At 45.0% G+C, this 27,691-nt stretch overlaps 2 protein-coding genes across 7 annotated transcripts in view; one reads left to right on the forward strand and one right to left on the reverse strand.

Annotated features, from left to right (window-relative positions):
• The window catches only part of LPIN3 (lipin 3), a 45,493-nt gene that overhangs the window by 16,970 nt on the left and 832 nt on the right, over positions 1–27,691 (reverse strand). For 4 of the 6 annotated variants that reach the window (XM_072112104.1, XM_072112103.1, XM_072112099.1 and 1 more), the window contains exons 1-3: positions 4,020–4,083; positions 2,232–2,433; positions 76–171 (exon numbers count right to left, since the gene is read on the reverse strand). In XM_072112104.1, the coding sequence (XP_071968205.1) occupies positions 76–171; positions 2,232–2,433; positions 4,020–4,027 (306 nt within the window). In that variant the 5' untranslated portion in view covers positions 4,028–4,083. Of the gene's footprint in view, positions 1–75; positions 172–2,231; positions 2,434–4,019; positions 4,084–27,691 lie in introns of those variants that run through there. The other 2 variants (XM_072112101.1, XM_072112100.1) reach the window with 1 other exon arrangement.
• Positions 17,490–27,691, forward strand: part of MYL9 (myosin light chain 9) — a 35,212-nt gene continuing 25,010 nt past the window's right edge. The window contains exon 1 of the mRNA XM_072112109.1: positions 17,490–17,611. The gene's annotated coding sequence lies outside the window, so the exon portion shown is untranslated. The remainder of the gene's footprint in view (positions 17,612–27,691) is intronic.

Below are 27,691 nucleotides of genomic sequence, written 5' to 3' on the forward strand. Positions count from 1 at the left end.
GTCGGATTAACTAATTTTAGGGCTAAATCCCTTTAGTGTACATTAGGAGCCATTAGTAATAAAGTAACACATTACATCATTCTCCTCCACATCTTGGATGAAGAAAGCTTCTCCATTTTCTCCAAGTCTCATTGGTAAATCTACCGGCTCACCGTTCACTTCTATGTCCACCTGCAAAAATAGATTCAATAATATGTTAGATAGATCACAAAATTTGGGGTATTTCAAATACTACATCACTTCTGTGGTCATCAACAAAGAAGTTCCTCCAGCGAGACCATAAAACGTCCAATGCTTTATTCCAGACTGACAAAAAATGTACAAGCAATACAAAACTGGGCCGCCATTGCCGCGTTCCAGGAGCGTGAACCATCAGGGGGTGTCACACGTGGTGTTTTGAACCATTAAAACGTTGAACCGTTAAAAAAATGCATGCGTTTTTGTCCGTTTTTTTAATTAGGATAATTGGGAAAACTGAAAAAACTGTAGTGTTTTCAAAAACGCAAGCATTTTTCAATGGACTGAAAACGCATGACTAAAAACTGACTAAAAACGCCACGTGTAACAACAACCTTAGTCTTTAGATAATGTTGTACCAGTCATGGATGGTTGTACTAGACATAGATGGTATTATATTCCATAGCATCAGTCAGAGTTGGTGCTGGTAGAGGGATTGTTCTGTCCTTCTATAAAAGAGTGAACTTTTAAAAAACTTTTGTGTCCGGTGTACTGTGTAAAATATAAAACTTTAATGTACTAATTTAACACAGTTACTTTATTTTTGGATCGTATGAATCACTTTTCTTCCAATTATGCAAACTTCTTATAAAATATGATGTTATAGAATGACTCCAAGAAATTTGTGGATCCAATAATGTGGATCCCCTAATCGCTTCTACTAATGATCCTCCTGACTCCCATCACACAATGAGGAAGATGACAGGGAATACTTCTTTTGGAGAATATAGTGACAAAGGCAACTATACTTAACTTCCATCAGACACAGATGGTACTGGCTCTAGTTGTCAGTTTGATACTGTGCTGAGGCATCATGGGATGGATAACAGAAATCTGCACGAGAAGATGATGGGGCTTATATACAAAGGGTCCTCTGCTGCACCTTCATCAGATTTTCCAACATTTTCGGGATTTGCGTCGCTTGAACAGGTATTTAACTGGGGATTGTGTCGCACGGGATTGGATTGTGGCGCAGCAGTGCTGGCTTTCATGCGGCAGAAATCAGGGGCTGTGCCGTCGGATGATCTAACTGATTCGGACAGAGCTCAGGATTTAACTTTCAAATTGTGTCGCAAGCCCAAGCACTTACATGCACCAGGAAGAAGGTGAACTCTGGCAGACCTGAGCGGGGAAGCGACACGTGCAGGATATCAGGCGCACGATCTTAGTGAATCGCGGCACAGTGCATTATCGTCGGACAATGCACTTTCGGGAACTCTGCAGGACCGGGTAAGTAAATGTGCCCCTAAGTCTCCTCATAGCAGACAGAAGGATGCAGTTTTGGGAAATAAGCAATAATGGCTAAAACAGGCTGGAACAAAGTTATCATGAAAGGAACTTTAGATGTTGTTTTCCTGAAGTCTGTATTTACTGTAATTGATTAAATGTTGCACAATGTTTTCTAAATTTGGTGCATTTGTAAATCTAACACATCTGTCCTGACATAAAACTAAATAAAAACTAAAATGTTGCAACTTCTTTTGCCACAATAAAAAGTCCTGATAACTTACATAAAACACCTGTTCCTGATAATTAGTCCAATCATGAATCCCTGTAAATGTTGCTGTGTAATCAGATGCATATGGGTCCAGGCAATGATTTTTAGGCTTATAATCTCCATCATATTCATGTAGATTTACATGTTTTTTTGGTGAAGACTATTGAGAGCCCATAGACTTGACCCATGCAATCACCGAAGGATCCCAGCTCTATATGACAGCGATGCTCCCAATAAGAGCTGGAATTGCGATAGCATTGAACCTGGCTGTTTTAACCCCTTAGGCGCCATGGTTAAACATAATCAGCAGCATCTATAAGGCTTTTCCTGGTCCTAACCCTGGTCCTAACAATTCCTAAGGTGTCACCCAGTGTGGAATCACACCCAGACATCATCTCATCTTATTAAGAAGGGGTCACGTGGAAAAGTCTTCATGAGACATTCTACAAGTCATCTAGTGTTGTAAGTACAGAGCATTTCATTTGTAGACACTCACAGTCATCTCAGTTGAACGCAATATACCAAGTTTCCCAAACCGCACATGAAAAGGTGATGAACGAAAGGAGCCATCAGGTTGTCGGACCACTATAACATCAATAGAACCGGACAATGTTGCAGGATTTACACCATTGTAGAGGTCTCGCATTCGCCCCAGCACAGAGCCTGCTAGCTGCCCCACGTAGTTCATTTCCCGAATACTGGAAAGAGAACATAACAATGGTCATTGCATGGCACATTTTAAACTTTGTCATATTCTCCCTAAGAACAATTACATTTACTAATAGTTACTGAAAATAGAAGAGCAACATTGGAAAAGAATTCTCAAAACGAAATTTGAAACAAATTAGGTTGAAGTTCTACTGAAATTTCTAGTAATTCAAACAGCAGTTTATTAATACTACTCACTCACCACATACATTGTACATTATTATTCTAGTCACATGCATTGCATTTTTTGGTGTAAATTTAGACCAGAAATCCTAAAGAGGCACCAACATTATCACAGGGGTTGACATTGAGACATAAATATGGTGAATATTTAGACATTTCTCATTAACATTACACTACCTAATACTCTGCCAAAAAATAACTGTTGATAGTGATGAGTGGACCGATGAAATTCGGCTATTTTGAGCAACACAACTACCAAATGTCCTGAATTCGTCATAAAGCCCCTTCATCACTGAGAATGCCGTCCTCGGAGCTGCACATAACAGGACTGAAGGACAAAGCATTGGTGCTGCAGAGGATTTAGGAAATGCAAGTGATAAAGGACTGGGAGGTCATAATGGGAAGGACCATTATAAATAAGGGGAATGGGAGCTACAAAAAAGAGGACATTATTAGCGGTAAAAAGTGTCAAGAGTGGCCTTATAAATTGTGTGTAAAGTGAAGGGGTATTTTGAATGAGGACTTAAAAAAAGAGGGGTATATTATAAGTGGGGCTCAAGAAATTGGCATACAGGTAGTCCCCGGATTACATACAGGATAGGTTCTGTAGATTTGTTTTTAAGTTGAATTTGTATGTAAGTTGGAACTGTATATTTTCTAATTGTAAGTGCAGCCAAATTTTTTTTGGTCTCTGTGACAATTGGATTTTAAAAATGTTGGATTGTCATAAAAACCAGGAATAACAATAAAGCTTCATTACAGACACATTTAATAATAGTTACAGCTGATTATTGTAGCCTAAGGCTAAACACAGTAAATTACCAACCTCCAGAGGTCCGCTTGTAACTAGGCGTTGTCTGTAAGTCGGGTGTTCTTAAGTAGGGGACCGTCTGTATTTAGTTAGCGGGCAACATTAGAGATGCATTATGAGTGTGGGCTCAAAATAGGGGGCATCACATAGTGGGACCAATGGAAAAGAGCATCATACAGTGTGGGGGCCACAAAGGGGGCATTATACAGCGTGTGGGCCTCAAAGGGGTAGACAGGCACACTAGGGTGTGTGATTAGGGGCAGGGTAAAGGCAGCAGATTAGGAAATTAATTTTATCTGCAACATTTTTTCCTCCATCTTTCCTCAATAGAAAGGTTGGGAGGTATGGAAAGACCATTCTTTCGAGCTCCACTACGTTCCTTTTGAGCCCCCCTAAGGCAGAATTTGGCACATTTACATTTAGCTGTGTAATCCTGATTTATTGTTTTTACTCAGTGCACACTATACTACCATTTTCATCACCGAAATGATGTTCAAACCTTAAGAAAACACTGCCCATAAGCTAGCTTTTGGAGATTTCATCGCATCCATGCAGTTTACAAAAGATTACACTGAAACTCACATTAACATTTATGCAGAATTGTTCATGTTACGGGAAGTAGGCCTCATGGATAGGAACCAGTGCTAGGAAAGCGCATGGCAACTAATCCGTTTACAGCTTTCATTTTTTTAGCTCAGGTTAGAAAATGAAAGCAGTTATGTCATTGGTTGTTATGTACATCTTATAAACTGTATTATAATGTACAATATATATATGCACAGATGTTACTAAAGCCCAGTGTCAGGCTTTTTGGCTTTTTTTCATCCCTTTTCATCCAGCTCTTGAATACTTTTATACTACTATTACTTCTATACCTGTAGCTAGAATAGAAATAAAGGCTTGTTCCAAAATAGTCACCCCCTTAAACTTGCATATATCAGCCCTTACCAAGTATACATTGGATTATAGCGCTGTTAATTGACTTTCTGAATTAATTTCTTATAGATATTTGGGCGGCACGGTGGCTGAGTGAGTAGCACATCTGCCTTGCAGCACTGGGGTCCTGGGTTCGAATCCCACCCAGGTCAACATCTGCAAAGAGTTTGTATGTTCTCTCCGTGTTTGCGTGGGTTTCCTCCAGGTACTCCGGTTTCCTCCCACACTTCAAAACATACTGTTAGGTTGTTTAGATTGTGAGCCCCATGGGGACAGGCACCAATTCGACATGCCTGTGTGTGCTATATAAATAAAGAATTATTATTATCTAGATACTATGATATACATACTGCCTCCAGTGGCATTGCTGGGAAATATCATGAACCCCCGAGGTCACATTACTTTAATTGCCAACATTTAAAAATAATTTTTGTGAAACATTTAGGATAGACAGCAGGTGCCTCGCCAGACCTATGGTCTTTGCTCCATCACTTTTATACAGTTTCCATTTAGGTTTTTCTGCAGAAATTTGGCTCCTATGTATTTTTCCATATTTCTGGTACAGGAACTGTTATGGAAAAGAATACATTTTAATATGGAATTTTTGGTTTCCAAACTTGAATGCAAAGGAAAGTATCTGGTCAGTGGGGGGGGATGAGGTATTAACACCTCCAGGGTTAATCTCAGGCTTAGGGACGTCATATATAAAGTCAAATTACATTGTTGAATAGTATCTTCTTATATACTGCATTATCATTGTTGCTTTTTGTTATATTACATTGAATGTCTATGCAGAGGGGAGGGGGATAAGTGAGTCACAACAGCTAGGTCCAAACCTATAACTCAGGGACAATAGAAAATCACACAAAGAGCCCATAGAGGGAAAAACGGCTACAAATTTAAGATATCACATATATTCACAGAAACACTGTTAATGTTATTACTTATTTATAAACTTTTAGGTTTGGTACACTATAAAATATTACATTGAAATGAACACCTACTAAACTTCCATTACAAATCAAGTGTATATTCTGTATATTCTTTATAGGATTAGGGATCTAAAAGCATATTTATATCCAAATGACCTAAAAGCTATAATATCTGAACTGCTATATCACTGTACGTCTGTGTATGTGGATCTGTGATTTCTGTGTAGTGGCCCTTTAACTTGACAGGAGTCGACTTATTGTATAGTTCCATGAAGAATACTAAGCAGCACATTCCTGCCGAAATTCCACTTAACTGGCACCCTGCTTTGTGCAACAAGTTACTCAGCAATGACCTATACCCAGGAAGGGTAAATCACTCTTCCAGCCACAAAGAAGCCCTGTTCATGGTCCATCCTGTTATGTTCCACTTTCACTAGCGTCTTCCACCGTTACTTGCTCTCCAAAGCACGGAAACTTCCAGGGTGTGAGAATACATAGTGGGATTAATCTGTTTTCCGTTCAGTGTCCAAATTTTATAGACTTCAATTAAATTCATATGTTTTACAGTACGTGTAGCCAGCCAGCTGTTGTAATACCATTATGACTGCTGTAATTATAGCTACGGAGGATCTGCATATAAATGATCTGCAGAGAGCAAACCACGCAGGGACTGACCACAACAATACAGGACTTTCTGTGATGCCCAAACATGGAGACAATGGGGCACATGTATCATAAGCTTTATCATGTATCTTTGTCCGTCTGTTTCTTGGCTTTTGTGCTGGTCAGATGTATCTTAGAGGTTTTTCCTTATTGATACACGTGGCATTTGGTCTTTAGTGAATTTGCAACTTTTTAAAACAAAATCTCAACAAGTGTCCGAAGGTCCCAATCAGCTCCGAGCTAATTTTTACCCAAGCCGCAGATTTAATCCAAAATATGTGACTTTCTTTGCGACTTTTTAAAAAAAGTCGCAACTTTCACGTCTGTTTTCAGGTAATAACTCATGGAACACTGCAGGAAACTAGACGATAGCAAACTTTAATAACCCCTGATATTCTGCCATCTCCTGTTATGCCCCCCCTAGCAGTTCCACCTAATTTTTGCCCACCAGCAGGTCCCCTTTATATTAAGCCCCCCCCCCAGCCTCCTCTTATATTGTGTCCCCAGCTCCTGCTTTCCTTGTTGCGCCTTTATAAAAATCCCCCTTCTTTGCTAATCTCTGCTGCTCTTGTGTGCTGCTCTGAAATCGGCAGCCAATATGATGTCACATCCCAGCGCCTGCCAGCCTTTGCAGCACACAGCGGTGGCACAGTAATAATGCAGATAGCTCTAAACACCAATATAGTTCAATTCTATTTTGTGAACAGAGAATCTCTAGTGGAGGGATTGTTCTCATTGCAGGGGCCTCATTCCCATGTATCTTAGATATGTCTGCCTTCTTTTTCCTTATTTATGGGATGCTTGTGATTTCCATCATTCACCATAATCCATTAGCAACTTTTTAAGAATTAAAAGGTACAACAGATGAAAATAATGACGTTTCGTAATTACCGACTCTGCCTCCATGCCGTTCACTTAGACACTTAGGTCGAGATGACCTAAACGTTGTTATTTTGATCTGTGGTACCTTTCTTTCTTAAAAAGTTTGTCATGAATTATGGTAAATGTTTGAAATCACAAGCATCCAATAAATAAGAAGCTTTGGTGTTTGTTTGCCTTGTCTCTGCTTCTACCAATGGCAGGAGCACACCCCTGCGACTGCGCCCGGGCCCGTTGGAAAAAAGGGTCAGCAGCTGTCACAATATATATCTCTGAGCCCCCTGTGTGTTTCAACTGTATTGATTCCCTATAATGGTAAGTACATTGGTTTTGTTTTTAAACATGCAGAGAGGTATACCGAGAGGGGGCATGTATTAAGTATGTGGGAAATCAGGGGAGGCTGCTGGACATTTTATTGAGTGGAGGTATATGTCAGTTTAGTATATATGTGTATTTCCAAGTGTAATGTATGGGATGCGGGTGGCAGCGCGATTTTAGGTATACGGGGCCCCCAATCCAAAGTTCACATGAGGGCCCACTGGTGTCTTGTTACGTCACTGACCGATACAGTTGAATTCCCGGGACATACCTCCCAACTTCCAGCACAGCAGGACAGGGCCCAAAATACAGGGCTCTCCCACTGGATCTGGGACAGTGGGGAAGTATGACTACGCCAGCATATTGATGTCCGAAAACAAAAGTGAAAAAACTAAATCCAGTTTTCATTTATCTATGGCATTCATGGACAATAATTAAAATTACCCATTGCCCGACATGTTATTCAGTGGGTTATTCCAGGGTTATGGCAAGATCTCCCCACATGCCTAATGGGGACTAGGTTCTCATCTCGGTTTAACTTATTCAATCATTTTACCTTCTATAGAATCCAGGTTGCCATTTTCCATGCCAGTGGAGTAAAGCAACATTCAGACCTAACATTGCAGCTTGTGTGGTCACCAGAACCTCCTATGATGTTTGCTATAATAATATTGAAGATGTAATAGGGAGGCTGGAAGCCGGGGCGTCCATATAGAAAGGTTATTTAGAATTTCTGTAGCAACATGTGGTAAGATCATTCTACTCAACCACAATTTGGCAAAATCCTAAAAAAAACTGGCCACCCATATGAAAAGCTACATTGGAAAAACATCCAGCACATGGGCAGCGAGTCAAGATCAACCAATGTGAATTTAGAGTTATAGGGGTAAGCGGGCCTTGCCTGGAGTGAAGGTAAACTTTAAAATTTAATATCCATCAGTTCTAACACTGAACCTTTTTTAGGAAGTGGTCAGAGAATGGGAGCTGAGGTGCCATACCCAGGCACTGGCACTGGTTCAGACTTTCACCAAACTGATAGAAAGACCTATCATTCAACCTGGAAGTTTGAAAGTGTTAAAGGGGTATTCACAGTTGAGGTATTTATGACATATCCATGGGATACGTTATTTTGACCATTCTCTTGCTATTCATTCACAGCCACCTTGGATTCGATCCGATTTTGTCTGGCTTCGATTGTCTCTGTTATCTGTTGTTTGTCCATCTGTGTCTTGTCTGTGCCGGTGTTACCCCAGCAAGTCCCACCTCTCGGACCCACACCTATCATGAGACGAAGGGTCCACTGATCCCTTTCATGGATAGCCACTCTTTATCCTTGGGAGCACAGGAAATTGCTGAATTTATACAATTGCGCAACAAAGTCTCCATTTGGTTGAGTTACGAGAAAGGGTTTATTGGACAGTTTTCAAGATAGATGTGGGTTCCCAGAGGTGGCACCTGCACCTATCATAGGACAGGACATTAAGTAATTGTGGGGATGGAACTCCTGATATGAACACAATCGGGCACATTTACTGTCCACTGGAGTTCACAGAAAGTGCGTTGTCCGACGATAATGCACTGTGCTGCGATTCACTGAGATCACGCGCCCAATATCCTGCATGGGTCACTTCCCCGCTCAGGTCCGACAGAGTTCCCCATCTTTTAAGTGGTGCATGGAAGTGCATTGGATTCCGACAAAAGTTAAAACCTGTGCTCAGTCTGAATCAGACGGATCGTCCGACGGCATGCCCCCCAATTTCTGTCGCATGAAAGCCAGTGCAGACTATGCAGTGTGGCACAATCCCAGCACAGAAACCTATTAAATACCTGTAAAAACTGTGCAATCCCCGAAAGAGACGAACAGTCCGACGGATTACTGTGGGCTCAGCTCCCAATGCTTCCACTGCCACTGGTCTGTCTTGTGTTTATCTGTGCTGCAACGGCTGGGGCGGAAGGGGCGCTGTTTTATAGCTCGCCCTAATGTAGCAGAGAGTTTAGATTCATCCCTGGGTACTGGGTATTAATGGGAATATGGGATCACAACTAAAGCATTGATTACTGCTACATTATTATGTGTTACACAGGGAGGATACCATTATTTTATGGATGGGCATGGTCTAGTTAGAAGCGTGGTTTAAGATGGTTATCCCTGAGCCTGAGGGCTGATTTACATTCAAAATGTTTACAATTGGAATGGGCCACTGTATACTGCACTTCTATATACAGATTGAGGTTTTATTTCTGAATTATTTCTGAATTGATATGGCAGTCTTTAGGCAATATCACCACACAAGCAGGGGCGCACCTGCCATGAGGCGAGTTGAAAAACTCGTCTCAGGCGGTGCACAGCCTGCTGGAAGAGGGGGCGGCACCATGCACCAGCCCCCTGTAGGCCGCTACCAAGTTCCCACCCCTCTGCATCAAGCTCCCGCCCCTGATCTCTACCCTCCAGCCAGCATCAAATTCCTTCCTCACGCTGGCTGGCATCCTGCTCCCACCCGCCCTCCGGCCGGCTCCGAGTCTGCCCCCCGCAAACCTCCGCTCACCTCCGCTCCCGGCACTATTATATACACTCACCAGCCACTTTATTAGGTACACCTGTCCAACTGCCCGTTAACACTTAATTTCTAATCAGCCAATCACATGGCGGCAACTCAGTGCATTTAGGCATGTAGACATGTCAAGACAATCTCCTGCAGTTCAAACCGAGCATCAGTATGGGGAAGAAAGGTGATTTGAGTGCCTTTGAACGTGGCATGGTTGTTGGTGCCAGAAGGGCTGGTCTACTGGGATTTTCACGCACAACCATCTCTAGGGTTTACAGAGAATGGTCCGATAAAGAAAAAACATCCAGTGAGCGGCAGTTCTGTGGGCGGAAATGCCTTGTTGATGCCAGAGGTCAGAGGAGAATGGGACGACTGGTTCGAGCTGATAGAAAGGCAACAGTGACTCAAATCGCCACCCGTTACAACCAAGGTAGGCAGAAGAGCATCTCTGAACGCACAGTACGTCGAACTTTGAGGCAGATGGGCTACAGCAGCAGAAGACCACACCGGGTGCCACTCCTTTCAGCTAAGAACAGGAAACTGAGGCTACAATTTGCACAAGCTCATCAAAATTGGACAGTAGAAGATTGGAAAAACGTTGCCTGGTCTGATGAGTCTCGATTTCTGCTGCGACATTCGGATGGTAGGGACAGAATTTGGCGTCAACAACATGAAAACGTGGATCCATCCTGCCTTATCAACGACTCAGGCTGGTGGTGGTGGTGTCATGGTTTGGGGAATATTTTCTTGGAATCCTTTGGCCCTTTTGGTACCAATTGAGCATCGCTGCAACGCCACAGCCTACCTGAGTATTGTTGCTGACCATGTCCATCCCTTTATGACCACAATGTACCCAACATCTGATGGCTACTTTCAGCAGGATAATGCGCCATGTCATAAAGCTGGAATCATCTCAGACTGGTTTCTTGAACATGACAATGAGTTCACTGTACTCAAATGGCCTCCACAGTCACCAGATCTCAATCCAATAGAGCATCTTTGGGATGTGGTGGAACAGGAGATTCGCATCATGGATGTGCAGCCGACAAATCTGCAGCAACTGTGTGATGGCATCATGTCAATATGGACCAAAATCTCTGAGGAGCTTCCAGCACCTTGTTGAATCTATGCCACGAAGAATTGAGGCAGTTCTGAAGGCAAAAGGGGGTCCAACCCGTTACTAGCATGGTGTACCTAATAAAGTGGCCGGTGAGTGTATATATCATTATCATGTCAGCTGCGTACAATCAACCCATAGTTTATGTCTCTAAATCAGAAGTATCTTCCTAAAACTGGCTACACAAAATTAGAAAACCGTAGGCCAAACACTCAATTGGCCGCCAGCCTCATCTCCCACCCCCAATAAACACGTGCGTCCGTCCCATCTGACTGTGGGTGTTTATTTCAATTAAGAGCGAGGATCATAAAATGCGGCCAGACATGCAAATCCAACACAATACTTATGTTGGGTTTCTGCCATGTACATTTGATCATCTGCTGATCCCAAATAGTATACAAAAAGTTACATGTTTAAAGCTTTTATTTGGCGCCCCTTTCAGTCCATAGCTAGATACGACCCTCCATGGCTACTGAAGAGACATCCTGTTCCGTAAACACAATTCTTTAATTTCTTTCATTGTTAATTCTCTGTTGCTGGTAACATTTCGTGTTTCCATGTTCACATGAAGCAGGGTGTGAGGCTACAACATGGGATTATTCGGATTTCTGTCTCCCATCCAGAAATGGTCAATTAAATGCATGTGTTTTATTATAAGCAATGGCAGCTGCTAATGGCTGCTACTGGGTGGGCAATCACAAGCCCCATACTGTGCACCCTATTAAAGGGGTGAGGAGAGGACCGCACACAGCACAGAATAAGCCCGCAGTACTTTATGGGGTGACGTAACAAACCACTAAATATGTAAAAGTTACTCTAGATTCCAAGTACAAAGCTTATGAAAGTGTGTCGTAATATAATAAGATTATATGAGATGCTAAATATATATCTGCAGATGTTTATGGAAACTCTCAGGAAATAGACAGAAGTGGCATAAAGTATTGCAGTAATCTCCTAGCATACAACCATCCAGGGGCGTAACTACAGTGATAGCAGCCATAGCAGCAGGTATGGGGCCCACAGTGTCAGGGGCCCCAGCATCTGACCTGACACTAAAGAATGGAGGATGTGCACCATTATATAGATACTATGCTGCACATTGTACAACATAATGGGGCTCATTTACTAAATGTTGGATATTCCGACGATTACCATTTTGCACCGTATTTAAAAGGGGATTGTTGCGCACGCGATCATATTTTGGTGCATTGATGCCGGCCTTCACGCGACTGATGGATTCGACGGATCCGACCGATTCAGACTGAGCGCGGTATTTAACATTTAAATTGTGTTGCAAGACAATGCACTCACATACACCGGGAAGAAGAAGGTGAACCTTAGCGGGGAAGCGACACGAGGATATTGACACGGGGATATCGGGCTCACGATCTTGGTGAATCGCACCGGATTTAATTTTCGCCGGACAACGCACCAAAGGGATCGCGACAGGACCGGGTAAGTAAATGTGCCCCAATATGTATATAACATACACTCACCAGCCACTTTATTAGGTACACCTGTCGAACTGCTCGTTAACACTTAATTTCTAATCAGCCAATCACATGGCGGCAACTCATGCATTTAGGCATGTAGACATGGTCAAGACAATCTCCTGCAGTTCAAACCGAGCATCAGTATGGGGAAGAAAGGTGATTTGATGCCTTTGAACGTGGCATGGTTGTTGGTGCCAGAAGGGCTGGTCTGAGTATTTCAGAAACTGCTGATCTACTGGGATTTTCACGCACAACCATCTCTAGGGTTTACAGAGAATGGTCCGAAAAAGAAAAAACATCCAGTGAGCGGCAGTTCTGTGGGCGGAAATGCCTTGTTGATGCCAGAGGTCAGAGGAGAATGGGCAGACTGGTTCGAGCTGATAGAAAGGCAACAGTGACTCAAATCGCCACCCGTTACAACCAAGGTAGGCAGAAGAGCATCTCTGAGCGCACAGTACGTCGAACTTTGAGGCAGATGGGCTACAGCAGCAGAAGACCACACCTGGTGCCACTCCTTTCAGCTAAGAACAGGAAACTGAGGCTACAATTTGCACAAGCTCATCGAAATTGGACAGTAGAAGATTGGAAAAACGTTGCCTGGTCTGATGAGTCTCGATTTCTGCTGCGACATTCGGATGGTAGGGTCAGAATTTGGCGTCAACAACATGAAAGCATGGATCCATCCTGCCTTGTATCAACGGTTCAGGCTGGTGGTGGTGGTGTCATGGTGGGGGGTATATTTTCTTGGCACTCTTTGGGCCCCTTGGTACCATCGTTGCAACGCCACAGCCTACCTGAGTATTGTTGCTGACCATGTCCATCCCTTTATGACCACAATGTACCCTGTAACATCTGATGGCTACTTTCAGCAGGATAATGCGCCATGTCATAAAGCTGGAATCATCTCAGACTGGTTTCTTGAACATGACAATGAGGTCACTGGACTCAAATGGCCTCCACAGTCACCAGATCTCAATCCAATAGAGCATCTTTGGGATGTGGTGGAACGGGAGATTCGCATCATGGATGTGCAGCCGACAAATCTGCGGCAACTGTGTGATGCTATCATGTCAATATGGACCAAAATCTCTGAGGAATGCTTCTTGTTGAATCTATGCCACGAAGAATTGAGGCAGTTCTGAAGGCAAAAGGGGGTCCAACCCGTTACTAGCATGGTGTACCTAATAAAGTGGCCGGTGAGTGTATGTGATGTATATATCCTGTAAAGTTAAGTGAAAATGAGCAGAGAAGAGTCCTATTTGCCTGAGATGAGTCAAGTTTAATGGCTGCAGGGGGATTGTCACTTCAGACAGCCCTATCTTTAATTCTATACTAACTAGAAACATGTGACATATCATATCCAGAGGTGAAGTGGGTGTTACGGTGAAATAAGTCAGGGGGGAAGGGGGGTCGGTCTCGTGTGTTGATGTTTTTACCCAGTATAACAAGCTCTGATCACTGAATAGGAAAGTTTTTTGCAATCCTCAGGTTATTTTATGTATAGAAACAAGCGAGAAGATGTGTTGGGGATTTCGCCCTCTTGTGGCAGATGAGTTCTGTACATCATCATCTCAAAAACACAAGCACCATCTCCATCCTGCATCACATAGGAAAGCTATAAGCAGGGGTGGGACAGCCTTAGCATGTTTTAACCCCTTAATGACAAGGGACATAAGTCTTTTTTTTTTGCATGTTACACACCGTTTTTTTTTCGAGACACATAGGGCTGATTAAAACTGACTAACGTTTAAGGACTCTTTTATTCATTTTAAGTTTTATTTGAGGCTAAATCTTAAAAAAGTGGAAAACATGTTTTGCCATGTATAGTACATAGATAGACATATACATAGATTTTTAATTTTCAAATTAACCCAAATGAATTCCCTATTTTGTGTTGGCTGTTTGGTATCTATTATATGTATAGTATTAGGCAAACGAGGTGACTATTGTAATATTTTTATAGTGTAGCTGGGGATTTTGTGTTATTTTATTGGGAAATACAGGCAGTACAAGATCGGTTCTGTAGGTTTGTTCTTAAGTTGAATTTGTATGTAAGTCGGAACTGTATATTTTATCATTGTAACCCCAGACAAATTTTCTTTGGTCTCTGTGACCAAATGTTTGATTGTCATAAGAACCAGGATAAACAATAAAACGCAATATCAGACACCTCTGATAACTGTTATAGCTGTTTCCTGGGACTAAATTACAGTAAATTACCAACAACCAGAGGTTTGTTTGTAACTAGGGGTCATCTGTAAGTCGGGTGTTCTTATGTAGGGGACCGCCTGCATGAATAAATGTGTCTAATTATTTATTAAAAGTTTATCTGTGTTTTTTTTTTATTTCCATGTCCCTCATGAGGTCATAAAATACTTAAAATAAAGTAAAATATTTTTTACGTTCTCTTACAAGTTTACCCCAGTTACAGGGGAAAACAACCCCCTGTGGAGGCATTTCTATGGACCACACCTGTAATGGATCAGACCCAGCAGCTCTGCTTAACCTGGTGATGACGTGACCGCCAGGCAGTGACGTAACTAGGAGAAGCAGGGCTCCATAGCATGCTTCTGCATGGGGTCTCCCTTCTCACTAAAGAAATGTACATATTTGTATACTCACACATGCAAGTTACAACCACACATTTATACACACATATAGAGCAGATATACATCACATATATGGTATATACATGTTATGCTGTACAATGTGCCGCATAATATGTATATAATGATGCACATCCTCCACTCTTTAGTATGTCATGAAGGATGACGGGGCCCCTTGACACTGTGGGCCCATAGCAGCTGCCATGGCTGCTACCACTGTTGTTACTCCCCTGCCGCCAGGTCTATAGAGGCAACAACAGCGCCGGCTTCTGCATTCCCAGGATAGAGCGACTTCAGTACTTGTGCAATGAATAAAAGAGAAGGCAGAAGCTTCTACATTCTACTGCCTCTACCTTCTCCCTAGGATCTCCTGCTGCCTCTGACAGCCGAAGACGCGGCCCTGCTCCTGTGATTAGTGCAGGAGCAGGAGAAACTGCTGTGATGACAAAATCTTCTCTGCAGACTTAGACATACACCAGCTAAAGTTTTTCATCAGTGTGTGGTGTGAGAGGAGTTAAAGGGAACCTACCACCACGAATCTACCTATAAAGGTAGATCGGGTGGTAGGTGGATGTATGGGACGTGAGGATAGCCCTTTTTAGAGCTAATCCTCACGTCCCCGCTAGCGTAGTATAAACTTTATTGCCCTAATATGTTAATTTAATTAAGCGGCTACCGGGGCGTGGAGTAGCCGGACACGAGGCTACACGGCGCGGCTACTCCACGCCCCAGTAGCTGCTTTCCCCCGCCTACCCTGTGATCTTCGGCGCGCAGCTCCTGGCAGCTGCGCGCCCTCGTCCGAGAAGCCGGAGTTCTGCGCATGCGCAGTAACTCCGGCCTCGTTCCCGAGATCGCGCATCTTGACCGGAGTTACTGCGCATGCGCAGAACTCCGGCTTCTCGGACGAGGGCGCGCAGCTCCTGGCCGAAGATCACAGGGTAGGCGGGGGAAAGCAGCTACTGGGGCGTGGAGTAGCCGCGCCGTGTAGCCTCGTGTCCGGCTACTCCACGCCCCGGTAGCCGCTTAATTAAATTAACATATTAGGGCAATAAAGTTTATACTACGCTAGCGGGGACGTGAGGATTAGCTCTAAAAAGGGCTATCCTCATGTCCCATACATCCACCTACCACCCGGTCTACCTTTATAGGTAGATTCGTGGTGGTAGGTGCCCTTTAAACTGTATCTGCGTCCACAGGACACAAACCACTTTAAAAATATAGCAGAACAAAAAGCGATAAATACCCGATTCTGCAGCTTCCAGGTTGTGCATTAGGACCACCGATGCCAATTCTGCCTGAGACTGCACTTACTGCATGCATGAAGCTTAAATTTGACTCAGCTCCAAAGTCACAGTGTGAATGTTTAAGTATCAGGTTTGTGTAAATTGCATTGTGATAATTAGTATCTTTTACTTATTTCGCTACCAAGCGTCTGTCAACCTAAGAAAAAACAAGCCGAGCAGATAAAGAAAGGCTCATTCTAAATTGCAGCTAATTAAATAACACAAAAATAACAATAAAACCGGGATAAACATTACCAGACATGTACACATGACTACACCAGGGTTTTGAGTCTGCAGCTACAAGAGGATTGGTAGAAGGTGAGCAGGAATCTCCACCTGCAAAACTTTTGTCTAATGATAAAATTTGGATGTACGCTTTGTAAATAATTTTTTCGCTATATTAGATATTAATCAATGGTTAATCAATGTTTAGCCTGTCATTGTGTACTGAGGTCCAGTGATGACGTCAGGTTGACGTAACTGCCGCTGTAGTGGGAGTACGACTGTCGTGCTGAGTCTCTGTAAGGAAAGACTTCTGCGGTTAAGGAGAGGAGCCGCATGTAATCAGAAGACTCGAAAGAGGTGAGTATAGTCTGCTTGTTACTTTTATACCACCCTGGGACCTATTTCTACAACCCCCTGATTCCAACCAAACCCTACATGGTCCTAAACAATGAGAAATATAATGGGGCACATTTACTTACCCATCCCGTTGACGCCGCCGATCCGGAATGTCCGACGCGGATTCAGGTCTGCCGCGATTCACTAAGATTGTGCGGCCAATTTCCTGCATATGTCGCTTCCCCCGCTGAGGTCCGCCGGAGTTCACCTTCTTCTTCCCGATGCATGTAAGTGCTGATCTTGTGACACAATTTGGTTTTTAAATTCCGCGGTTTGTCCGAATCAGTCAGGTTGTCCGACGTCCACGCCGCCGATTTTTGTCGCATCCAAGCCGGGGGGGGCTGATGCGCCACAATCCGATCGCGTGCGCCAATAAGCCGGGCCAATTCAGGGCAAATCTGAAAAAAATCACGAAACCCGACGAAAATGCGGTGATCGGACCCTTAGTAAATGTGCCCCAGTGTTTTCTATCCTTCGTCTATACATTTACACAAAACATGCAAAACCCAAACCACAATTTCAGTGATCAAACAGCTTTAAGGGCAATTATTTAACTCTTTGTAATATTTTTTCATTGAACCCATTCAGCCCTCAGCAATTTGCAGTATTTATCGCCCCCTGCTGGTTATTACAGTCCTCAATTGGTAGAGGGCGCTATTATACAGCAATGTTTCTTTAGTATTGACGTAGGTTCACAAATCTTTCTACAGCTGAAAAGATGGTGCAAGTGTTTCCATGAGATCCAGGTTAAATTAGGATATACGACTGCAGATCTAAAAGGTAGGATCCCTTATATGTGTAATATCTACATGCAATTGCTAAAGAATAAAATAACACAAAAAGTAGCTTTGTCCTTTGTGTTGCATCACATAGGAAAAACAAGTAGAAATATTTGACAACATACGGCATAAATGTCACCCCAATGTCCCATGGATGACTTAAACCGACTTCCCCATAGAAGTGAGAAGAGAGGTGGCCGTGCTTACAAATGCTCTCTATGACCACAACACTATTATACTGCCTGTACTGTATATTATTACATTTTTCCGGTCACTTGAAGCATATGATGTAAGATAAGTTTTCTCTGTACCCCTGCAAAAAAGTTATTATGCAAAAAATATTTCCACTCTATCAACATAAGCAGTAAAAGCTCTTGGGCTGTATAGCTGCCGTCTTCAGTCGGTATATCAGTTTTTGATAAGGGACTTTAAACTTTAGGCTTAAAGGGGTTTTCCAAACATGATTTTTAAACATTCTGAGCACCAGTCTGAAAGATAGGTCCTGTATAGTGATGAACGGACCCCAGAAAGTTTGAAAATTTTGTTTGGGTCCAGGTTAGTACCTGGACACGAACACACACACGTTAAATCCCAATGGTGTGTGATGTCACAAGGGTGCACGCATCGCCGACATGTAACCCCTGGTGGCATTTAAAGAGATCAGGGTCAGCACCAATCGTGGGTGTTGGGCCGAACCCTAACCAGAACTTCTAACTAAAGTCAAGTCCGGGTTTGAGGCAAAGTTTGACACGGACCTGAACTTTGCGGTTTGGGTCTGCTCAGTACCAATATCAGTACCGGCCTCCCACAAGATAATAGGACAGGAAGCAGAGAGCTCAGTTCTCCACGTAGTGAACAAGACAAGTCGACGCAGCTTACCTTTCATTCGGATGAATCTGCAGTAACCAGATTTGACCACTTAGCTGAAAATGGCGCTGTATACTTCCTGTTTCATACACAGTTTATCAGCTGACTCTATAGACTTACTGAATAGATATGTTATCATTACTTTTAGCTAAGAATAACACTTCAGTTTATATAATTGTTACAAGACCTTGCAATAATGTATTTCAAAACAAAATGTCAATAATCGGGTGCAGCAGATGAACCCGACTGAGGTGATGTCATAACAGATTTAAGCACCACCTTCCTTCGACTTGTCATACAACAATCTATCCAATGCAAACTGTGTCTTAGGGGCCCTAAAAATTGTAAAAACAAAAACTTTTTTTAAAGTCCAAAAAAAATTTGAACAAGCTGAACTGATGGCAATCAGCAGCAGGAGGAGCTGTGCAGATTGTACAAAGTGTCCTATTAGAAGACACAAGTTATAGAGCAGGAGGGGCTGAGCAGATTGTACATAGTGTCCTATTAGAAGACACAAGTTATAGAGCAGGAGGGGCTGAGCAAATTGTACAAAGTGTCCTATATGCAGGCAGCATGTTATAGAGCAGGAGGAGCTAAGGGGATTACACAATGGGGCACATTTACTTACCCGGTCCTGTCGCAATCCCGTGGTGCGTTGTCCGACGAAGATTTGGGTCTGCCGCGATTCACTAAGCTCATGCGCCCGAGTTCCTGCATCCGTCGCTTCCGCGTTGAGGTCTGCCGGAGTTCACCTTCTTCTTCCCGATGCATATGAGTGCTTGATCTTGCGACACAATTCCTTTTTTAAATTTCACGGTTTGTCCGAATCCGTCGGGTCGTCCGACGGCCCGTGCCGATTTCTGTCGTGTGCAAAAAATCCTGGGGCAATTTGGCGCAAAACGTAAATCGTCGGGAAACCCAACAAAAATGCATCTGACACATTTCGGTCGGGTTTTCCACATTTTTGCGATTTGCCCTGAATTGCCCCGGGATTTTGGCGTACGTGATCGGATTTTGGCGCATCAGCGCTGGCTTGCACGCAACAGAAATTGGGGGGCAATATTTAACATTAGAATTGTGTCGCAAGACACGCACTTACTAGCACCGGGAAGAAGAAGGTGAACTCCGGCGGACCTTGGCGGGGAATCGACGGATGCAGGAACTCGGGCACACAATCTTCATGAATCGTGCAGGACTTCATCCTCGTCGGACCATCCGAATCGGGGATCGCGACAGGAACAGGTAAGTAAATTTGCCCCATAGTGTCCAATCTGCAGGCAGCTTGGTATAGAACAGGAGGATTTAAGCAGATTGTACATAGTGTCCTATCTGCAGGCAGCATGTTATAGAGAAGGAGAAGCTGAGTAGATTATGCATAGTGTCCTATCTGCAGGCAGCATGTTATAGAGCAGGAGAAGCTGAGTAGATTGTATATAGTGTCCTATCTGCAGGCAGCATGTTATAGAGCAGGAGGAGCTGAGCAGATTGTACATAGTGTCCTATCTGCAGGCAGCATGTTATAGAGCAGGAGAAGCTGAGTAGATTACACATAGAGGAAGATTTACCATTAGGCAGGATTCATGCACCAGTTTTTAGACTGTTCTAGGGGTTCGTCTGCATGTCAGATTTATAATAGTGGCTTAAATTGCCTGTTTAATATGCATATGAAGTGTCAAAGTCTGACAAAAAGGTTAAAAGAAAGTAGCAAATATTTGTGCGACTGACTTCTTAGTATTTCCTAGTATTACATGTGACTTTTTGAATTGGTACATGTCATTGGCAAAAACATAATCCCCCCCCCCCCCCCCTTCATATAATATAGAGCGGAGGAGACTGTACATAGTGTCCTATCTGCAGGCAGCATGTTATAGAGCAGGAGGAGCTAAGGGGATAGTACATAGTGTCCTATCTGCAGGCAGCATGTTATAGAGCAGGAGGAGCTGTGCAAGTTGAAAAAGATTTATTAGTAAACATGATTTTTTATTTGTTTGTTTTTTTTCCTTTCTATGCCTAGAAGCAGTCACAGGGGCAGTCCTATAAGTGATCATATATAAGTGTACATACACAGATGCCAGTCTGTAACTTACAACTACATCATTTCATGTTTTTGAGGAACAAATGCTGAACACACTTTATAACGCTTGACGGATGAATAAAATAAGCATTTAATTGAGCACATAATGTGTAAGATAATGACATACACCAGTGCATTATGTGGCTGGAGCCTCCAGTGTAATCTATTGTACACATCACAGAGAGGGCACAGTCCTCACCCGCTGACCTCCCCCCCCCCTCAGATTCCACACATTCCTCCTGTCCAGTGTCCACCATGTCTGCGCCTGCCCCCGATATCCGACAAGCAGAAGCTCACAATGATAAAGCCTCTAGGAGTCTTTGAAGCTGTTCTGCTCACAGACAAGGGGAGACGCTAACAATGCATTGCATGGCCCTATAATATGCACTGGGAGGGCTTAACAAACTTCCCTTTAAGTGCCCATGTCATGATGATCTTTATGGAGATTGTAGTAAAAAAATTTGCGCATGCTGCAGAAACAACTAAAATTCTATGTATGCACTTAAAGGGAACTGGACAGCAGAAACTAACTAATAGGACGCCTGCTTCCGGGTAACTTCCTATTGCCTTTGTTTAAAGGTCACTGATGAGGCCAGTGATGGTTGTTGTCTCAACAGATTGCTGGGAGTTCAGGAGACCCTATAAACCTTGTAAATGAAGCTGTAATGTCTCCATTCACTCCTATGGGGACGCCACAACTTTGATCTCACGAGGTCTCATAGGGGCTCATTTACTAAGGGTCCACGGTACGCACTATTGTCGGAATATCCGTCGATTTCCGCGTTGCGGCGCATTTAGAAAGAGTTTTTGCCGCACGGGATCGGATTTTGGCGCATCGGCGCCAGCTTTGACGCGACACAAATCAGGGGGCGCGGGCCGTTGGACGATCCGACGGATTTGGACTAGGCACGGGATGTTGCAAGACATGCACTCATACACACTGGGAAGAAAAAGGTGAACTCCGGCGGTCGGCGGACCTCAGTGGATTCCGCCGGACAACGCACCTCGGGGATAGCGCAGGGACCACGTAAGTTAATGGGGCAGATTTACTTACCCGGTCCATTCGCGATCCAGCGGCGCGTTCTCTGCGGTGGATTCGCGTCTTCCAGCGATTCACTGCGCTGAAGTGCGCCGAGGTCCGCCGGAGTTCACGATCCATTGTTGGGTGAAGGTAAGCGCGTGTCCAGTGACACTTTTTTTTTTCATGCTGCGGTTTTTCCCAATCTGTCAGGTTTCCGTTCGGCCACGCCCCCTAATTTCCGTCGCGTGCATGGCGGCGCCGATGCGGCACAATCCGATCGCGTGCCCAAAATCCCGGGGCAATTCAGGACAAATCTGCGCAAATTGGAAATGTTCGGGTAACACGTTGGGAAACCGCGAATCGGGCCCTTAGTAAATGACCCCCACTGTGCCTCAAAGTGATCATACATGTGCACGGGATGTCTTTGATATTAGGAATCCCGTAACCCAGTTAGTTCCCCATATCTGGATTTCGCAGAACCTTACGCGAACCTTACGCAATCTCTGGCATCGCCTTTATATGATGGGACCCTAATAGCTCATTTTGCCTTAGATTGACAAAGTAAAATAATCCTGGGAGAAGGAATCTATTAGATATGTTCCAGCGATCCTGGACAGAATCTGGGACACTACATATGTATCTATAGAAAGCTCGTAGGCATCCTTCCTACATGACTGTGCCGGAAACAATTATTACCTGCCATAACTGAAACGTGACATACTGCCATGTGTAGCATTGTTGTAGTGACAATAATTGATCCCAGTCATCAGCTTATGACTGCCATGGCTTCATGTGCTGAATACACATTGGTGCTCACATTGCACATCTAATGCGTCCAAGGTAAACAAGGGATCAAACAAATGCAGCGAGTGAATTTTTTTTTTTTTCGGATTTGGTAAAATGTGCATGGTAAATTACTTATAGAACTGTATATGGGACATGAAGCCATTTTTGATTCTTCTACCCTAAGATATTGACTGTATCTAATTGCCAAAAGTCTTAACATTTGCTTGGATTGTTTCTAAATCCCAGGAACTGTCCTGAAAATGGATTAAGGGCAAGTAATAGGTGCAGCTGCTCCATGTGAACACTCTTTTAGGGATTATACATAGGGGTGTATTACCAGCCCTCTCATAGACTGTAAGATCTTGCAAGCAGGGCCTTCATTTCTATTGTTTCATCTGAACAGGTTATTGGTGTTTAATGTCTTATTACGTTTCTTGATCTCATCTATGATCTGTAAAATGCTGTGGAATATGATGGTGCAATAGTAAGTATTAGTATTATTATTACTGGAAAAATAAAAGGAAAAATACATTTCTGGACCTCTATATTACCACCTCTCCTCTAGGTGTAGAGGATGACCCCTGTCTGTGGTGATGGTAGAGCCGCCTCTGCTCTAGGTGTAGAGGATGCCCCTGTCTATGGTGATGGTAGAACTGACTCTCCTCTAGGTGTAGAGGATGCCCCCTGTCTATAGTGATGGTAGAGCCACCTCTCCTCTAGGTGTAGAGGATGCCCCCTGTCTATGGTGATGGTAGAACCTCCTCTCCTCTAGGTGTAGAGGATGCCCCCTGTCTATAGTAATGGTAGAACCGCCTCTCCTCTAGGTGTAGAGGATGCCCCCTGTCTATGGTGATGGTAGAATCACCTCTCCTCTAGGTGTAGAGGATGCCCCCTGTCTATGGTGATGATAGAACCTACTCTCCTCTATGTGTAAAGGATGCCCCCTGTCTATGGTGATGGTAGAACCACCTCTCCTCTAGGTGTAGAGGATGCCCCTGTCTATGCTGATGGTAGAACCACCTCTGCTCTAGGTGTAGAGGATGCCCCCTGTCTATGGTGATGGTAGAACCACCTCTCCTCTAGGTGTAGAGGATGCCCCTGTCTATGGTGATGGTATAACCTCCTCTCCTCTAGGTGTAAAGGATCCCCTCTGTCTACGGTGATGGTAGAACCTCCTCTCCTCTAGGTGTAGAGGATGCCCCTGTCTATGGTGATGGTAGAACCTCCTCTCCTCTAGGTGTAGAGGATGCCCCATGTCTATGGTGATGGTATAACCTCCTCTCCTCTAGGTGTAGAGGATGCCCCCTGTCTGTGGTAATGGTAGACCCTCCTCTCCTCTAGGTGTAGAGGATGCCCCTGTCTATGGTGATGGTAGAGCCACCTCTCCTCTAGGTGCAGAGGATGCCACTGTCTATGGAGATGGTAGAACCACCTCTCCTCTAGGTGTAGAGGATGCCCCCTGTCTGTGGTGATGGTAGACCCTCCTCTCCTCTAGGTGTAGAGGATGCCCCTGTCTATGGTGATGGTAGACCCTCCTCTCCACTAGGTGTAGAGGATGCCCCTGTCTATGGTGATGGTAGACCCTCCTCTAGGTGTAGAAGAAGGCCCTGTCTATGGTGATGGTAGAGCCACCTCTCCTCTAGGTGTAGAGGATGCCCCTGTCTATGGTGATGGTAGACCCTCCTCTCCTCTAGGTGTAGAGGATGTCCCCTGTCTATGGTGATGGTAGAACCGCCTCTCCTCTAGGTGTAGAGGATGCCCCCTGTCTGTGGTGATGGTAGACCCTCCTCTCCTCTAGGTGTAGAAGATGACCCTGTCTATGGTGATGGTAGAGCCTCCTCTCCTCTAGCTGTGAGGGTGCCCCTGTCTATGGTGATGGTATAACTGCCTCTCCTCTAGGTGTAGAGGATGCCACCTGTCTATGGTGATGGTAGAACCACCTCTCCTTTATGTGTAGAGATTGCCCCCTGTCTATGGTGATGGTAGAGCCACCTCTCCTCTAGGTGTAGAGGATGCCTCCTGTCTATGGTGATGGTAGAACCGCCTCTCCTCTAGGTTTAGAGGATATCCCTGTCTATGGTGATGGTAGAACCGCCTCTCCTCTAGGTGTAGAGGATGCCCCCTGTCTATGGTGTTGGTAGAACCACCTCTCCTCTAGGTGTAGAGGATGCCTCCTGTCTATGGTGATGGTAGAACCGCCTCTCCTCTAGGTGTAGAGGATGCCCCCTGTCTATGGTGATGGTAGAACTGCCTCTCCTCTAGGTGTAGAGGATGCCCCTTGTCTATGGTGATGGTAGGACCGCCTCTCCTCTAGTTGTAGAGGATGCCCCCTGTCTGTGGTGATGGTAGAACCTCCTCTTCTCTAGGTGTAGGGGATGCCCCCTGTCTATGGTGATGCTAGAACTGCCTCTCCTCTAGGTGTAGGGGATGCCCTCTGTCTATGGTGATGGTAGAACCATCTCTCCTCTAGGTGTAGGGGATGCCCCCTGTCTGTGGTGATGGTAGAACCTCCTCTCCTCTAGGTGTAGAGGATGCCCCCTGTCTATGGTGATGGTAGAACCGCCTTTCCTCTAGGAGTAGAGGATGCTCCCTGTCTATGGTGATGGTAGAACCGCCTCTCCTCTAGGTGTAGAGGATGCCTCCTGTCTATGGTGATGGTAGAACCGCCTCTCCTCTAGGTGTAGAGGATATCCCTGTCTATGGTGATGGTAGAACCGCCTCTCCTCTAGGTGTAGAGGATGCCCCCTGTCTGTGGTGATGGTAGACCCTCCTCTCCTCTAGGTGTAGAGGATGCCCCTGTCTATGGTGATGGTAGAGCCTCCTCTCCTCTAGCTGTGAGGATGCCCCTGTCTATGGTGATGGTATAACTGCCTCTCCTCTAGGTGTAGAGGATGCCCCCTGTCTATGGTGATGGTAGAACCACCTCTCCTTTATGTGTAGAGATTGCCCCCTGTCTATGGTGATGGTAGAACCATCTCTCCTCTAGGTGTAGAGGATGTCCCCTGTCTATGGTGATGGTAGAGCCACCTCTCCTCTAGGTGTAGAGGATGCCTCCTGTCTATGGTGATGGTAGAACCGCCTCTCCTCTAGGTGTAGAGGATATCCCTGTCTATGGTGATGGTAGAACCGCCTCTCCTCTAGGTGTAGAGGATGCCCCCTGTCTATGGTGTTGGTAGAACCACCTCTCCTCTAGGTGTAGAGGATGCCTCCTGTCTATGGTGATGGTAGAACCGCCTCTCCTCTAGGTGTAGAGGATGCCCCCTGTCTATGGTGATGGTAGAACTGCCTCTCCTCTAGGTGTAGAGGATGCCCCCTGTCTATGGTGATGGTAGGACCGCCTCTCCTCTAGTTGTAGAGGATGCCCCTGTCTGTGGTGATGGTAGAACCTCCTCTCCTCTAGGTGTAGAGGATGCCCCCTGTCTATGGTGATGGGAGAACCGCCTCTCCTCTAGGTGTAGAGGATGCCCCCTGTCTGTGGTGATGGTAGAACCTCCTCTAGGTGTGGAGGATACTCCCTGTCTATGGTGATGGTAGAACCACCTCTCCTCTAGGTGTAGGGGATGCCCCCTGTCTATGGTGATGGTAGAACTGCCTCTCCTCTAGGTGTAGGGGATGCCCTCTGTCTATGGTGATGGTAGAACCATCTCTCCTCTAGGTGTAGGGGATGCCCCCTGTCTATGGTGATGGTAGAACCGCCTCTCCTCTAGGTGTAGAGGATGCCTCCTGTCTATGGTGATGGTAGAACCGCCTCTCCTCTAGGTGTAGAGGATATCCCTGTCTATGGTGATGGTAGAACCGCCTCTCCTCTAGGTGTAGAGGATGCCCCCTGTCTATGGTGTTGGTATAACCACCTCTCCTCTAGGTGTAGAGGATGCCCCCTGTCTATGGTGTTGGTATAACCACCTCTCCTCTAGGTGTAGAGGATGCCCCCTGTCTATGGTGTTGGTATAACCACCTCTCCTCTAGGTGTAGAGGATGTCCACTGTCTATGGCGATGGTAGAACCGCCTCTCCTCTAGGTGTAGAGGATGCCCCCTGTCTATGTTGATGGTAGAACCGCCTCTTCTCTAGGTGTAGAGGATGCCCCCTGTCTTTGGTGTTGGTAGAACCACCTCTCCTCTAGGTGTAGAAGATGCCTCCTGTCTATGGTGATGGTAGAACCGCCTCTCCTCAGGGTGTAGGGGATGCCCCCTGTCTATGGTGATGGTAGAACTGCCTCTCCTCTAGGTGTAGAGGATGCCCCCTGTCTATGGTGATGGTAGGACCACCTCTCCTCTAGGTGTAGAGGATGCCCCCTGTCTATGGTGTTGGTAGAACCGCCTCTCCTCTAGTTGTAGAGGATGCCCCCTGTCTGTGGTGATGGTAGAACCTCCTCTCCTCTAGGTGTAGAGGATGCCCCCTGTCTATGGTGATGGGAGAACCGCCTCACCTCTAGGTGTAGAGGATGCCCCCTGTCTATGGTGATGGGACAACCGCCTCTCCTCTAGGTGTAGAGGATGCCCCCTGTCTGTGGTGATGGTAGAACCTCCTCTAGGTGTAGAGGATACTCCCTGTCTATGGTGATGGTAGAACCACCTCTCCTCTAGGTGTAGGGGATGCCCCCTGTCTATGGTGATGGTAGAACTGCCTCTCCTCTAGGTGTAGGGGATGCCCCCTGTCTATGGTGATGGTAGAACTGCCTCTCCTCTAGGTGTAGGGGATGCTCCCTGTCTATGGTGATGGTAGAACCATCTCTCCTCTAGGTGTAGGGGATGCCCCTGTCTATGGTGATGGTAGAACCTCCTCTCCTCTAGGTGTAGAGGATGCCCCCTATCTATGGTGATGGTAGAACCTCCTCTCCTCTAGGTGTAGAGGATGCCCCCTGTCTATGGTGATGGTAGAACCTCCTCTCCTCTAGGTGTAGAGGCTGCCCCCTGTCTATGGTGATGGTAGAACCGCCTCTCCTCTAGGTGTAGAGGATGCCCCCTGTCTATGGTGATGGTAGAACCTCCTCTCCTCTAGGTGTAGAGGATGCCCCCTGTCTATGGTGATGGTAGAACCTCCTCTCCTCTAGGTATAGAGGATGCCCCATTGTATCAGTCACAGGCCTAGGTATAAAATACAATTAGAAAGATATTGGTTCTGTCCATTCAAATATTTATACATTGCGGTGTGATCACACTTAGCTGTCTTTAATAACACTATGACATACTCCATTAGAATGTATAAAACTATAACTTCAAGGAGAGAATATCCCTGATGCAGATTCCGTACAGCAGTCTACTAACTGAGCAAAACAGACTTCCTATAATTACACCATATGGCATTATCCCATCCCGGCCGTCCCTATAGTAT

This window comes from Engystomops pustulosus, chromosome 6 (genome assembly GCF_040894005.1).
Source record: "Engystomops pustulosus chromosome 6, aEngPut4.maternal, whole genome shotgun sequence".
Taxonomy (NCBI): domain Eukaryota; kingdom Metazoa; phylum Chordata; class Amphibia; order Anura; family Leptodactylidae; genus Engystomops; species Engystomops pustulosus.